General features: G+C 34.7%; 2 protein-coding genes across 8 annotated transcripts in view; one reads left to right on the plus strand and one right to left on the minus strand.

The window, feature by feature from the left end:
• The window catches only part of RALBP1 (ralA binding protein 1), a 100,137-nt gene that overhangs the window by 67,863 nt on the left and 15,528 nt on the right, over nucleotides 1-16,746 (plus strand). The window lies entirely within an intron of this gene.
• The window catches only part of PPP4R1 (protein phosphatase 4 regulatory subunit 1), a 66,013-nt gene that overhangs the window by 20,577 nt on the left and 28,690 nt on the right, over nucleotides 1-16,746 (minus strand). For all 7 annotated transcript variants that reach the window (XM_054723892.1, XM_054723889.1, XM_054723887.1 and 4 more), the window contains 3 exons: nucleotides 15,776-15,934; nucleotides 12,078-12,205; nucleotides 4,226-4,749 (listed from right to left, as the gene is read on the minus strand). In XM_054723892.1, coding sequence (XP_054579867.1) covers nucleotides 4,226-4,749; nucleotides 12,078-12,205; nucleotides 15,776-15,934 — 811 coding nt within the window. The remainder of the gene's footprint in view (nucleotides 1-4,225; nucleotides 4,750-12,077; nucleotides 12,206-15,775; nucleotides 15,935-16,746) is intronic.

The following is a 16,746-nucleotide window of genomic DNA, read 5'->3' on the forward strand; positions in this document are numbered from 1 at the left end:
TCTTACAATCTAAATTGAAATCGCAGGAATCAGAGCTCATGTAACTAGAGATTAGTGAAGAAACACTGTCCATAGTAATTCATGCTCAGAAAAAGTGAACACCTGGAAACTGAGCTTTTCTCCTTCCCTGAAGAAGCTGGTTCCGCTGAACTAGACCTTTATAATCTCTAACTCTTCCACAAACTATACTGGAGGTTAGTCAAAATTCCTAACCATTTATTGATTTCAATCAGTGAATGATATGATTTTTTTCTGACCATGACTGCCCAAAGGGCCCAATTCTTTCATTAGGCCTAAACTGGAAAGAAATCTGTATTTTGTGAGTTTGGGCCATTTTTCCTTTTGTAGTCTATGAACCTAGCTGTGGTAAATCAAGCTGGCATCAATAATTCTATTTGGGCACTGCTGAAATTCAATCCTGAATCAGCTTGGCAATCCCAAATGTCCTGGACAAAAACAGAAAGATCTCAAATTCCCTGGGTAAGCATTTTGGAAAAGAGGATCTCTTACACCTTCTCCATATTTTACTACTTCCCTTTTGGCCTTTCATGTATGATCTATTTCTGTTATAACTGAGAAAAATGCTTTCTTTTTCTGAAAAGAAATATCTCATTATAGTCCATGGAAACATTTAAAATGTTTCCTCAAAAACTTACAAGGAAGTTAAAAATCATCAATGCTTCAAGGAAGATGAGTTAAATTGGGAAGCAAGGGTTGCTTAAAAATTTTGAAAAACCTAAGTTTTGCTTCCTCCCCATCCCCCCCCATGATATGCCTCACCCAACAGTGATAAGGGAAAAGAACAAGTGGCACAGAAGCTTGTAAAGTTGAAGTTTAGTCCCTGGTCAGAATTTAGTTTCCAATTTTGGCTTAAAGTTCTGTCCTTCCAAAAAGTAGACATTTTCTGACAATTTGCTACGATGGCAGATTAGAAAAAACATCCAAAACTAAGGTATATGCCTTTAAAAACTCAAAACACCTCCTAACATATAGAAAATTAAGGCAGAGTAAATGTTCAATTAACTATGAAATTAACATGGATTAAAAATGGCCTCAGATTTCAATAAAATCAAATGCTTAAGAATTTTGTAGCCAAAGCAGAAAATCCCCAGCACTGCCTAGCTGTTTTATGATAGACCATTTGACACAGGCAGTTAATGTATTGTCCCAACGTTCTGCGCTCTCTGAGGCTGGGATTTTTGTCTGGTTTGTTGCTGCTATATATTTAATAACGAGGGGCGTATCAGGAATATAGTAAGTGCTCAATAAATAATGATAAATAAAATAAAATAAATGGCTATGTTATAAAAAAAGAACATGATAAATTTAAAACTTTTTTGTAATTGAATTTTTTTAAAGCTATGTTTTTACTGATTTTTAGAAACAGAGGAAGGGAAAGTGATAGAAACATCGATGAGAGAGGAACTTCATCAATCGGCTGCCTCCTGCACAACCCCTACTGGGAATCGAGCCCGCAACCCAGGCATGTGCCCTGACTGGGTGACTGGGAATAGATCTGGTGACCTCTTGGTTCATGGGTTGATGCTCAACCGCTGAGCCACACTGGTGGGGCAAGAACATGACAAATTTAAAACATAGCAGGTTTAAGAGGTAAATTAGAAAGAGAACTGATTAAATCACAATATAGTATTTGTGTTGAAATCTCTCAATTACAGCCTGCAAATTTACAATACAATTTTAAGCCAAACAGGATAAGTATTAGCCATCTTCTGAAATGCAAAGTCATATACTGAAGCTTATATGTACATGTAGGTCTTTTTAAAAAGCAAACTATGCATATCATTTTTAGCTTATTTGTTAAAAAAATTAAAGTAACTAATTCAATATTTCAGTATTTGTTAAGTACCTACTGCATGTCGGAAAACTAGAAGGTACTGTATAGTAAACACAGTGAGAATTCCCAGACAGGCTTACAGCCTTTTTCCATAAAAATGGAGTGTAAGAAAAACAAAGTATGAAAGTTATTGAAGTTTGATCAACTGAATAAAACTTAAGTTGTTAAATGATAATAAAATTTATTTAAACAAAAAGCTGAAAGCTGTGAAGACAAACATTTATCAAGAGTTGACTATCCTCAGCTATGAGCATCCTTAGTTTCAGGTGTAATTCTCTGTGTCTCAATTTTCCTCGTCTGGGGGTGGAAGAGAGTAGAGAAATGGAGGGAGACTACAAAAACAAGATTTTGATGAATATTCTAATTTATCAAACAAAACAAAATTTGATGATGTAGTACTTGCTACATCATCAAGTTGTCATAAAATGCAGAATGCTGGTTCAACAGGGTAAATAAAATCAATGACAGAAGCCACAATTGATGAATGAGCAAAGAAAGTGAAGCTGTAATCCTATATAATAAAAGGTTAATATGCAAATCGACTGAACGGCGGGACAACCTGTTGCTATGATGTGCACTGACCACCAGGGGGCAGACGCTCAATGCAGGAGCTGCCCCCTGGTGGTCAGTGCGCTCCCCTGGGGGAGCACCGCTCAGCCAGAAGCTACCGCTGCTGTACTAAGGATGTCCACGGGAAGCGGGTTTAAGCCATCAGTTGGACATCCCCCGAGGGCTCCCGGACTGCGGGAGGGCGCAGGCCTGGCTGAGGGACCCCCTCCAAGTGCACGAATTTCATGCACTGGGCCTCTAGTGTTTTCATAAAAAATAATCTACCAGGAGAGATAAAAAATAGGATATGCTATTGAAAATATTCACTCCTCTGCTCTTGCTTTTGTTTCAGAATATAACAAAAAGGAATGAACTACTGATACATGAAACAAGGATAAATCTCAAACACATTATGTTAAGTGACAGACTAAAAAAGATGTTGCTGCTTGATTCTATGTATGTGGCATTCTACAAAAGCACGATCATAGGGACAGAAAACAGACCAGATGTTGTCAGAGGCTGGGCATGTAAGAAAGGACTGACTATAAAGGGGGACAAAGGAATGTTCTGGTGATGAAACTGTTCTGTATCTTGACTGAGGTGGTGGTCACACACAACTGTATGTGTTTGTCGAGTCTCACAGAACTGTCCATTCAAGAGGCATATTTTACTGATATAAATTATGTCCCAATAAACCTAAAAAAGGATGAAACTGACCATTTTCCAACTAACTTTCAACAATCAAGGATATGAATATGCCTTTAATCAAATTATTTTCCTCCAAATGTAAAATTATAATAGGAAATCATTTAAAAATCATGGTAAATTAAAGCCAAATAAAGATACTGCTAACTTAACAACCATACTGCAATTTTCAAAGTTTGAACACAAGGTTTTGTATGTTTTAGAAGGATACTGAAGGTTATCACTTTATCTGCTTTAAAAATAGGTATTTACTAACATTGAGCAAAACAACAGTTTATAAATTTTAGGTTTTAGAACAAGGCCAAAAAAAATCCACAAAGAGATATAAGTTCTAAAGGCTTCTAATTATAGGATTTGTCAAAATTGTTTTTGTTTTACATAGCATCTCAGATTTCACTGAGTGAAGTTATGAGTCATTAGGAAGCCTTAGTCTTCAAAGGGGCAGAAAGATAACATCTGCTCAGGTTCTGGCCTGATCACTTCCCAAGCCTCAGCAAGTAGAATAGGACTGCTTCAGGACATCTGGTTCTCATACACTGAGAACACATATTCCACTTAATAAGAGGCAACTTTGATTTGAACATAGAACAACTTTATGGCTGCATTCACAAGGAAATAATGTAGGTGATAAATGTGTAATCCAATGGAAAAAAGTCAAAACTGAGAAAGTAAGCTAATTGACTCTTATGGACAGACATTTACAGCTCTTAAAACACATCATATTCCACAGAAAAATAGGTATTTTTGTCAGCTGTTAATAACGCATGGTCCTTCCTTTAAAAACACTGCCTCCTCTGCTATTTTATAAAAAAGCTAATGAGACCTAGAGCAAAAGAGTTAAGGCAGTACAATATTTAAGATTGTAAATGTAAAACACTGAATGATTGTGAAAATTTTAGAGATTTATGAATCAACAATTCTGTAAATACTAGTTAGGAACACAGTGATGAGCTAATCTAAATGAATTTACCTAAAAATATTGTAGTTATCAAGACAAGACATGATGTCAATGATCAAATTTTTAAGAAAGGCTTTTTTTTTTTTTCTCCTGGAAAAAAGGTAAGCAAACACTTTATACCAACTTTAGAATAAAGAACTTGATTGAATCTTCCATACCTCTAACATCCGGATCATCAATATGCGGCTCTAGATTTTCTATCATTTCTTCAAGTTCCTTTCTGGTGGCCATAGTGATGTTTGAAGAACCTGGTATGGTTACTTCAGGTGTTTCTTCTGGTCTCTCTGGGTTGAGTTTATTCCCAGAGCCTTGCTCAAGCTCTATATCTAGATCTATTTCAGGAAGAGGAGTCCTCCAGAAATGGAAAGAGTTGTATAATTCCTGATCTAAGAGAGCAGAATCTTGTGAACTGGTGCCGACCTCTGGCCGTAATGTAGATTTGTAGTTACCAGGTTTTTTATCATTTTCATTACTAGCTGCTTCCTGATGAGAGTCTGAGGACAAAGTACAAAGTAAAGAACTGTCCATTGGAACACTTATTTCACCTGGAGGCTTCCTAGTTGTTTCAGTATGATCTTCCATCGTGTTTTCCAGTTTGACACTGGAATTACTAATACTGGGATCTGAAGGAACATCCTCTGGCCTGATTTGTACATCCTCTGGGACTTCTTGATCTCTGATCCTTTTATTGTTTCATTTGGGGGGAAAAATAAAGTATAAAAATAATTACTGGAAATAAACCAATGATAGATACTACATAAAGCATTTAAACAAGCTAAATATTACAAAGTACAGATTATCCATACATATTGAGTAATTTGCATAAATTACTGATAATGCTTCTTTTTCCATCAGTTGTTCTGTGTTCAGAGATGTAAACATCTGTTAAGCCTAATTCTAAATATTAAAGCATTAGATATTAGTTGGAGACTATAACATTTAAGAATCCTGGGATCCTACAATACCATGATAATTTCAATAATTAAAAAAAAATAGTAGGAAGGTAAAGTCCTACAATGCATTTTAAGATAGACACATTTTTGAAGTTATCTGATTTTTAGGATTATGGCCACTCTACTCCAATGTCATAATGAAAAGCTGAGAATTAAAACCTATTTGCTTACATTAAAAAGAAAAGAAAGCCTGACCGGCGTGACTCAGTGGTTGAGTGTTGACCTATGAACCGGGAGATCATGGTTTGATTCCCGGTTAGGCATATGCCTGGGTTCAATCCCCAATGTTGGACGTTCAGGAGGCAGCTGATCAATGATTCTCTCTCATCATTGATGTTTCTATCTCTCCCTCTCCTTTCCTCTCTAAAATCAATTTTAAAAATACTAAAAATAAATAAAAGAAAAAGAAAAAGACCTCTACACAGCATTACAAAAGACTTTATTTTCTATCTCACAAAATATATAGAAATCCACTCAAGTGTTTTAAGTTATTTTTATTTCTTCCAGCTCTTTTCACTTTCCAGCTCTCCTCCCATAAATTTTACCAAAATGGAGCCATGACTTAATTGATAAGGACAGACGGTACAAATTCCTCAAGACCACCGATTACCGCCATTCATTATGTAAACTAAAGCACTACATTAATGTTTATCTCCTACATTTTATTAGACTTGACTAAATTTACTAATATATATTGAGCACCTACTAGGAACCAGAAATGAAATGGATAGTGAGGATTCATATGTGAAATGTAGATCTTATTCACGAGATTACAATTAGAAGCAAACAGAAAAAAAAGAACTTACAAGCAAATAACTGTCAGGTAGAATGGTAAATATATAAGCAAGCACACTGAACACAGGAAATAGAAATGAGAGTTGAAATTAAAAGGCTTCAGAGGAAATGATATAAGTTGTGTTTAGAAGAACCCATAAATGTTTATGAGGCTAAGGGGAAGAAAATATATGGAAAGAAGAAACAGCATATGCAAAGGTAAGGGTGATAAAGGTGGTATAACACATTCAGAAAAGAGCAATGAGTTTATTATGGCTAAAAGAAGGAAATGATAAATGACAAGAATGAAAAACTTTGCAGAAATCACTGTATTCCATACTAAATACCTCCGGAATTTATCGTATGGGCTACAGGAAATAAAGTAGGAACTAAGAGACTTACATTTTTAGATGTTATTTTTGAAAGACCATTCTGGAAGCATACAGAAAATTGGTTGGAGGTGAGACAAGAGGCAGGAAACATAGAAGAGTAGGTGATAGATAGTGATGACTTTCTGAATGAAGGCACTGTCTTTGGGGCTACAGTAGAAGTAAACATATTCAATGATGACAAAAACAATAGGATTTGTTCATTTACTGCATGCTGGAGAAACAAAGGGAGGAATCTGGGAAGATATCCAGATTTCCGGCTAGAACAACTGATTAGATACCAGTAGCACCAACTAAAAGTGGAAAATGCAAGATCAATTTAATGAGAAAGCTAGAGTTCCAGTTTGGATAGACTGAGTTAGGTATCTATGTCAAAGGTGGTGGTGATGTCCATGGGAAACTGGTCAGACACTGGAGACAGACTGGGAGGTCATCAAGTCAGAGGGACATGTGTAGGGCTTAGATGTGAGGCAAGAAATATGAATGAAGGAAAACACAGCAGTCACATAGAATAACTCAGAGTGAAGGCATTTTTCTTGTATAAGATGAGTATACTTTTAGGCTTAAAGAAAGGGTTTTAAGAGGTGAGGGAACTGGAGACACAGGAGACTGATGAAATAATGATAAAGCAGAAAGAATATGAACACAGATGGATAGATGAAAACTCTAAGAAACATGAGAGAAGGAAGGATGGATATGTAGGTAAATTTGTAAGATGAGTATATATGTGGGGGTGGGGGGTGGGGAATTAAAGTCACTCCCTTGAAACATTATGTGCCTTTAACATATACACAATGAAGGATATTAAACAGGGGGCCTGCCAAGACTATGCAAAAGTGGAAGGTGACGTTAACACCTATGTAAATCTCATGTGTTAAATAGTCAACCATACACATTCTCATGAAAGTATCAACTTTCCTCTGATTAGGCTTTATCTAATGGCGATGTTCACGTTATTATCAGAAACACTTTAAAAAAAACCACATAATTATTTTTAAAAAGTTTTAAAATAGAGATAAAAATATCTAATAAGTCATCTGAAAATACGCCACACAGTGACATTTTAAATTCTGGTGTTGCCCTCCCATTCTTTTTTTTTTTTTTTCCCCTTCCACTCTTATAACTGTAAAATATATAGTATGCACACATAATAAAATTCTGTTACAACTGTGAAAAGACTGAATTGCAAGTTCTTAGATACTTAGCCCAGTACTGGCACTACATTAATCTAAAACTCCAAGCCGTTTAGAGACTCACATTCCACATGTACTCCTTATACATAAAAATGAGGGACTGGCTTAGATGGCTTATAAGATCCTTTTCCTCTCCAAGAATTCTTAAAGCTAGTGCTATTATACAAAACAAATGTCTTCTTTATTTGTATGAATTATGTAATATTTTCCAATTACGTTGTTCTTATTAAAAGATATTTTTTTCTTTTGTTTTAAAGAACATTAGTGGCCCGCCAGTGTGGCTCACTGATTGACTGTTGACCTATGAATGAAGAGGTCTCAGTTCGATTCCTGATCTGGGCACATGCCTGGGTTGTGGGCTCAATCCCTAGTCGGGGGCATGCAGGAGGCAGCCGATCAATGATTTTCTCATCATTGATGATTCTACCCCTCTCTCCTTCTCCCTTCCTCTCTCTGAAATCAATAAAAACATTTAAAAAAAAAAAAAAAAAAGAACATTAGTGGAATAATTGGTAAAATCTGAATGAAGTCTTTAGATTAGACGACAGTATTTTATCTACATTAATTTCTTAATTTTGGTAACTGGACTGTGTGTTATATATTAATGTCTATGTTTTGAGGAAATACACAGTGAAATATTTAAGAGAGCAAAAAAGGTTTTCACATGTCTAAAACTTATTCTCAAAAACTCAGAAAAAAGGAATAATAAAGCAAATATGGTAAAATGTTGACATCTGGAGAATCTGAGTAAAGAGTATATGGAATTCTCTGTTATTTTTGCATTTTTTCTGATATCATGCAAACTAAATTTTAAAAATTATAGTAACAAGGTATTGTTTTGTGAGGGTAAGGAGCAAATGAGTAAAACTTGTAACACTTCAACTATTATCTGATGAATTTTAGAAAGTTCCATTTAAAATATACAAAAAGAATGCAATTAAGTATATAAAATTATTCCCAGGTCCTGAAGTTCCTTGATCACTATTTTCACCTTAGCATTCAAATTAAATTTTAATATTAAAATTAAGAATACTACATTTTAATATTCTTAGCCTAAAAAACAAAGAACAGCCAAGTCATTCTACTTGACTAATGTAAAATTATTAGTTTGTACAGTTTTTAAAAGAAAAAAAAAGACTTCCTAATATTAAATTCTGGGAAGAATTATACATGTATGAATTATAAGTTGCTTCAAACTGTCAAAAAATAAAAGTTCTCTAAATACAGGTTTTTTTTCTGCCTGGCTGGAGTGGCTCAGTGGTTGAGCCTCAACCTATGAACCTGGAGGTCATGGTTTGATTCCTGGTCAGGGCACATGGCCTGGTTGAGGGCTCTATACCCAGTAGGGATTGTGCAGGAGGCAGCCAATCAACGATTCTCTCTCATAATTAATGTTTCTATCTCTCTCTCCCTTCCTCTCTGAAATCAATAAAAATATATTAAAAATAATAATACAGATTTTTTCCTAGGACTGGATAAGAGTCAATGCAAGATCAAGCTGCTAGATGCCAAAATTCTGATACTCTGAATTATCAGACTTCCAAATGCCATTATACAAGCAAATATTTTTTAAAAATTGAGGAGACATGGTTCTGCATAATGAGAATTATTTCCTAAGAGATCGAAGGCAATAAGAGCACCAGAGAGTAAGCCAGAAATTTCTTGCAAAAAGAACCTTAAGTTTCCTTTAGTTTATGATTAATATTCTCAGAGTTCCTGACTAGAGACTATGGGCCTAGAAAATAAGTACTTGTACCTGCTTTTCAAGGAGAAAATGACCTATAGAACATCTGGTTAGAGAAGCACTGTATCCTGGGATAAAAGCAAAGAGCACTCTCCAAGATACATCTTTCAAGTACTGTGAATTAAATAAATGAAGTTTTAACTGTGAAATACTTCCGAATTTGTACCAATAACAATATTACTTTCACATAGATGGCATTAAGCTAAACTGACAAAAACTAGCATTAGTGGCTCATTATTTAAGGATTTTAAAATTAAATATATTTCCTTATAATAAGTCATTCAAGATGTATTACGTGCCAACTATGTGCCAGACCAAAAGAAGGTGTTAAGAGTATACGAAGATAAAAAACTACATTGCTACATAGGATGGACTTGTAGTCTATTAGGTGACATACAGAAATACACAATTAAAAAGATAGGGGTGTGTAAGATACTGGGAGGAAGGTGGAAAGGGGGGCGTTCGGGGAATGGGAGATATTTGTAATACTATCAACAATAAAAAATACATTTAAAAATGAAAAAAAGAGAGACCTGATTAAAAATTATTCTCATTCCAGTCCTACTGATAGCCAAGATGCAAAAGCTATGAATTTCCTGAAAAAATGCAAGGATATATTCTTGGAGGTAGTGAGTCCAGAGACAGCAAACACACTGAAACCAACTTTGTTAAATAAAGTACAAATGGAACAGCAGGGCTTCCCAAAGAGAAAGCACGGAGAACCAAAAGAACAATGTGTTCAAAGAATAATGTAACTGTTGGTTTGACAAAATTTAGAAATGCAAGTTTGAAAACAGCCTTCTGGAAGTAGCTTTTATTAACACCTTCGAAGAACCATTGAAATAGCCTACTCTGAGGTGAAGAACGATAAATTTTGTATATAAAGTTAGATGTTTATAATTAACAAATTCTTCAAACATTGTTAAATTATATTAAATGTTTCCAGGGTCAGATGAAACAATATATAATAAATAAGTAGTAATGGAAATATATTGCCAAAACCTTGCTTATTTTGTAACATAGTTGAGAAATCTGAATTCTAGAAACTGAGAGGACCGTGAGAACAGGTTCCAAGTTCTCTATTTCTATCTACAGTAGCTGGTTGTTAGTAGGTGCTCAATTAATTTTTGCTCCATCAATCAATCCTAAATAATAAGACAGCAGTATAAAACAAAACCCAATGCAGTATTTAAGAGAGGGCAAACAAACTAATGGTTATGAGATTAATAATATATAGGATGACTCTTTTTGAAGCTAGGAAGTAAAACTATACAAAAGTTTTTACAATGTTTTTAACAAGCTTCCTTAGTCAGGAATTCTCTCTTCTCTCCCCTACACCATTAACACATTTAAACAAAGTCATATAAAATAGTGAAAATCCAATACTACAAATAGTATTGGCTTGACAGTAAGACATAACTCAATACAATGGAAGAGAAATTAAGGTTTGTAGCTAAAAGATAACTACCTTTAAATAGCTCTCCCAATAATGTCCAATACTGGCAGTGAGCAATACTATTGGCCATGATAGCCACACCAACTATTTTTGCCAATGAAGTTTTACTGGAACAGGGCCAAGGCCATCTGTTTATGTATTGTCTATGGCTGCTACACACGGCAAAGGCAGAACTGAGTAGTTGTGACAGAGACTGAAAACATAATTTAGCCTTTACAGAAAGTTTCCTTATCCCTACGCTACACCATTTTCTGTAAATTTTTATTTTCACTTACTAGACTGCCTCCAGTTTTAAAAATAAATAAGTTACATCATAGCCTATGTACAATTAGATAGGGAAAATATATACTGACTTTAAAAATGAAAAACAGATAACATCCCCCACCCCCAATCAGTATTTTTGTCAAATTCCTTGCAGCAGCTGTTTTCAAAAGAATTGACTGTGCTTGCTAGGAAGGCAGGTTTAGAGTGATTTTTCTTCCTTTACAAAAAACAGTACCTCAGGTTTGTTTGGCTATTCAGCAGGACAGTAGGAGAACAGGCAAAAAGGTAAAACAAGGCAGCAGAGAAGAAAGGAAGAACTGCCAAATCAAAACACCAAGAAAGCAAATATCACAGTATCAAGACCTACAGAAGAAAATGTCCATTAGCATTATGACAAGGGAGGGACAAAGCACTATGGTAACTCAAGCATTATAGTAGGGGCTGTTTCAAAAACAGGTACTCAATTATTTCAAATGTACACCTGCAAAAATTTGTGCTTAATTCCCATGCACTAAGTAATGTTTGAATTGTTTTTTCCCTAAGTATGTAATATAATTTAAAAAACTAAAACTCAATTAAATTTTTTTAAATGCAAAAATATAAAAAATAAAAATCAGAGTTGTCCTCTAAGTTTCATTTAAAAACCTGTTGCCCTATTAGTTTAATACATTTAAAATTGATATTCTAGTTACTAAGTACAGAAATTTGGTGCTAATCATTAGAATACTTTCCTCCTCAACTGAGATTACAATCATCATTCTGTAGACAGAGAATCCAAGATCCACAATTAAATAATTGACTGGAAGGAAAAATAATAGTAAGAAATGGACTATATATTAAAACAATAAGTTAGGATTTATTCTTTAAAAAACCAAGCCCTTTAAGTTGTACAACCATTACCTCATATATTCTAAATGTCAACAGATGGTTTCCTAAATAATAATTTATTAAGTAAACTTATTCCAAACTACTATTGAATTCATCATTTATAGTTTTCCATGTGACTGGCATCAAACTAAGTGTGTCATGTACATCTTCATTTACTCATCTAATATACAAGCAACCAAAACGCTTAACAAATGTATTTAAAACTAGAACTATAAAAATATTTACCAATTTGTATAATCAAGAGAAAGAGAAAATTTTCCAAAAGGAACTTATTATAAAATAGTGAAAATGAAAAAGAAAATGTTCCCACAAGCAGTAAAACTGGAAGCAAAGTTTTAAAAATTTATACCTATTTTTGTCTTCTACTGATGTATTTTCTGAACTTTTGCTTTCTTCTTTAAAATACTGGCCTGAGCTTGATGGATTAGCAAAAGTAGATATGAAAGGTCCCAGAGACTGAAAAGCTGCTTGGCGAACCTAGGAAGAAAAGAAAAAGTCATGAATCATAAAAATATGGGATTATTAACAATCTATTTTCCATATACTTAATGAAGTAGTTTAAGATAATAATAAACTTTTTCTAAAAGAAACGCAGATTCAGAACTATAAATCATTCCTCAGCTAGAATTTAAAGTTCTTTATAAACTACTTTCTTTTTTACTTTCAATTTTCTTTTTTATCCTGGCTTGAATATTTAAACCATGAGAGTATGAATATGAGATCCTATAAAACATTTACATGGAAAAAAACTAAAGAAAGTCCTGTTGTGTTCTCAGGAACAATAAGAATGAATAAAATCATGATGCCAAACAGAAAATATAAAGCAATAAAGTCCACAAAATGTGATAAATTTGTTTGATGTTTTAGGATAGGAAAGACTGTAATTTATTCACTACAAGGAAGCAAGGCAGATGTATGGGGACTATATACATATTCATCAGAAATGTAATACTGACTTAGAATATTTTTCACAAAACTCTGGAAGCATATATTACTGTTATCAATAAATGTCTCAAGTAGGAGAACTGAAAAGGTTATAGAATTTTACTTCATACTGTGTTTCTGTATTATGTTTGTAAATATGCTCAAAAACCACAAGCATTTGTAAAGGAGATGTTCATGGGAGGAAATAGAAGGATGGACACAATCTGACATATGCAACTATGATGGGAAAAACTATAAACCAATTTCTCTGAAATTTCACCTTTTAGGCATAACAATACCTTTCCCAAGTTTTAAAATGAGGATTACATGCGATGTGTAAATTTTACAAAGGCAAATAAATACATGTAAAGTATGCCTATTATTGGTATTGACCTGCTTGGAGAAGTAGTTACCAAATTATTAAATTGATTTTTTAAAAAGCGTAGAACTGTGGTCGGCAAACTGCGGCTCGCGAGCCACATGCGGCTCTTTGGCCCTTTGAGTGTGGCTCTTCCACAAAGTACCACGGCCTGGGCGAGTCTATTTTGAAGAAGTGGCGTTGGAAGAAGTTTAAGTTTAAAAAATTTGGCTCTCAAAAGAAATTTCAATCATTGTACTGTTGATATTTGGCTCTGTTGACTAATGAGTTTGCCAACCACTGGGCTAGAATTACACTCATGATAGCAAAAAGAATAGTGTGTATGTGTTAACTTAGATTTTTTTCTTCTTTGTATTTCCATAAAAGCACAAAAGGTAACTTTTAAAATTATATGCATGTATTTAGTCTACCCTGGATATTGTTAAAACTCTAAGCTTGTCTCAAATAGGCATAGGATTTATATATACCTCAAATGACTGAGATTTAAGGAATCCTTCATTTTAATATATACCTCTTCCCAAATTAACAGGAAATACCGCATGTTGCTCGAACACAGTAGTTAAAATTTCAAAATAAAAACTTCAAATAAGCTACAAAGTCCTTTCTAATAATCTTATACAAGATGATAATAAACACATTAAAATAGTACAAAGGCTTAACAGTCGCTTCCTGTATGTAAATTTTGTTTTGAAAATGGATGTGGTGAGATCCTGAGATCAACTTCTGGCATGACAGCATAAGGAGCTCCACTGGCCCACACTCTCCAGTGAAATGGGAAAAAACTCCACCATTCAACACCTCTGGAAAAGCCCTAAAGGCGAACAACAAATTAAGTAATATCCAGTCAATAAAATCCACAAAAGCTCAGTAAAAAAGTTGAGAGTCTGAGTATATGAACCAAGGCCAGCTCAGCGAGGCTGCGCTGCCACTCCAGACTGCTGTAGCCAAGAACAGTGGGCTCCCTCTCCTCCAGCTCCCAGCTGGAGGGCTTCCAACATTTGTCCCCCTGCCCTCAGCTACCTGTTGCTGAGGACAGGTCCTGGGCAAGTGCAGTGGAGTGCTGGGGGTTCCCTTCTCCTACCTAAGGCCCATTAGTGAAATAGAGGCTCTACCTTGGACGGGGATCAGAATCCTGAGGCCCCAAAAGCCCATGCCCAAGTTGGTGAGGCTGGGAGAGATAAGCCAAGGGAACCTCAAGCTGGTGAACCTCCCACTCCCACCAAAATGTTCTCATCCCAAGGGTGACTGTGGGCGTGTAGACCCAAAGTTGTGCCTCCTGAAGGGGGAAATAAGAATCCACTAAAGTATTCCCTCAGTCACTAAACAAACAAATAACAATTATAAGCTCCCAAGAAGGCTATCGATACATTATCTAACTAAAATGTCCAGTTTCTAACAAAAAATTACAAGGCATGGAAAGGAACAGAAAAGTATGACCCATACACTGGAAAAAAAAAATTAAGTAACAGAAACTGTGTGTGAGAGCAATAAAATGTTGGACTTAACAACAACAAAAAAACCACTTCAAAGCAGCCATTACAAACTGTTCACAGAACTAAAGGAAAGCATGATTAAAGAAGTGAAGGTATGAGGATAATATCATATCAAATAAAGAATATTAATAAAGAGACGAATATTTAAAAAGAGAACCAAATGGAAATTCTGAAGTTGAAAAGTATAATAGCTGAAATAAAAAAAATTCACTGCATGAATTCAACAATAGATCTGGACTGGCAGAAAAAACATTAGTGAACTTGAGGTATATCAATATAACTTATACAAGATGAAAAATAGAGAGAAAAGAGAATATGAGGAAAAATAAATACTGTCTCAGAATAATGCGAGATACCATTTAAGCACATCAGCATATGTGTAATGGGAATACCAGAAGAAGAGAGAAAAAAGAGAAGACAAAATATTTGAAGAAATAGACAATATGGATAGACCTATAACAAGTGAAGAGATTAAAGTAGTAATAAAAAAGACTATATCCACAAAGAAAAGCCCAGGCCCAGATGACTTGGCTTCACTCCTGAATTCTATTAAACATTTAAAAGAGAATTATTACCAATTCTTCCCTTAACCAGAGAAGAATAGGAAACACTTCCTAACTTGTTCTATGAGGCCATTATTACCCTGATAGCAACAATAATAAAAAAACCATAGAAGAAAAAACTACAGACCATTACCTCATATATGAATATAAAAATCCTTAACAAAATACTAGCAAAATCCAACAACATATAAAGAATTATTACGCTATGACCAAGTGAGACATCCCATATATTAAAGGTTAATGTACAGGGGTAGGGAACCATTTTTCTGCCAAGGGCCATTTGGATGTTTTTAACATCATTCATGGGCCATACAAAATAATCAACTTAAAAATTAGCCTGCATATTTGGTGAAGCATTTAATTAACTCACCCCTAATGCCTCGGTAGGGCCAGGCCAAATGATTTCGTGGGCCTTATATAACCTGTGGGCCAGACGTTCCCCACCCCTGGCTTAAAACCTGAAAATCAATAGACTACATACATCATAACAATGGACTGAACATGCTTTATATTTGGACAGAAAGTTTGTCCAGTTTAAAAAAAACAGTTAATACAGTTGTCTATCTATTGTCTACTCCTAGAATGAACAATAACATGCCTTAAATAACAAATTATTACTTGAATTATGAACTCCAAATCATGTATAAAATGTATTATTTACAAAAATAGTAATTAAACAAAATCCTACCCAACGTGAAGGATCACTGATCAAATTAATAAACAGTGCTGATAATTTAGTCCGTCGGATTTCTTGACATGTTGCACATGAAACCGCCATGAAGCATTCAGCACAAGCTTTCCGGACTCCCCATACGTTATCAGAACAAAGTTGAAAAAACCTGGGCAGCTATGCAAGGACAGTGTTTCGTTAGGCAGACAGAGTGCAATACAGGCATACCTCATTTTATTGTGCTTCGCTTTGGCAACCCTGCATGAAGCAAATCTATTGCCACCATTTTTTCAACAGACTCAGACGATGGCTAGCATTTTTTAGGAATAAACTATTTTTATTTATTTAAATTAATCCCCACCCAAGGATACTTTTTCCATTGATTTTTAGAGAGTGGAAGAAAAGGAGGGAGGGTGGGAGGGAGAGAGAGAAAGAGAGAGGAACATCGATGTGAAAGAGGCACATCGACTGGTTGTCTCCCACACGCAACCCGACCGGTGCCAGGGATCAAACTTGCAACCCAGGTATACATGCCCCTGACAGGGAATTGAACACACGACCCTTGGGTGTACGGTCCGACGCTCCAACCACTGAACAACACAACACTGGCCAGGGGACAATAAAGTATTTTTAAATTAAGGTATGTACATTTTTTAAAAGATTTAATGCTATTGTGCATTTAATAGACTATAGTGTAATGTAAACATAATTTTTATATGTACTGGGAAACCAAAAAAATTTACGTGACTCTCTTCACTATGACATTTACTTTATTGTGGTGGTATGGAACCAAACTCGCAATATCGCTGAAGTATTCATGTAGTTTTATTTCATTTTCTACTTTTACAGTGTTTTAAAATATTAGATTTTAACAAAATTTAGAAGACCTGTTTAGCATTAATACTCAGTAATTTTAAATGAAATACATCTAATTCACAAACTATTGGCTATGAAAAAACAAAATAATTCCAACAAATATTACTTAAATG

This window comes from Eptesicus fuscus, chromosome 12, assembly GCF_027574615.1.
Source record: "Eptesicus fuscus isolate TK198812 chromosome 12, DD_ASM_mEF_20220401, whole genome shotgun sequence".
Taxonomy (NCBI): Eukaryota; Metazoa; Chordata; class Mammalia; order Chiroptera; family Vespertilionidae; genus Eptesicus; species Eptesicus fuscus.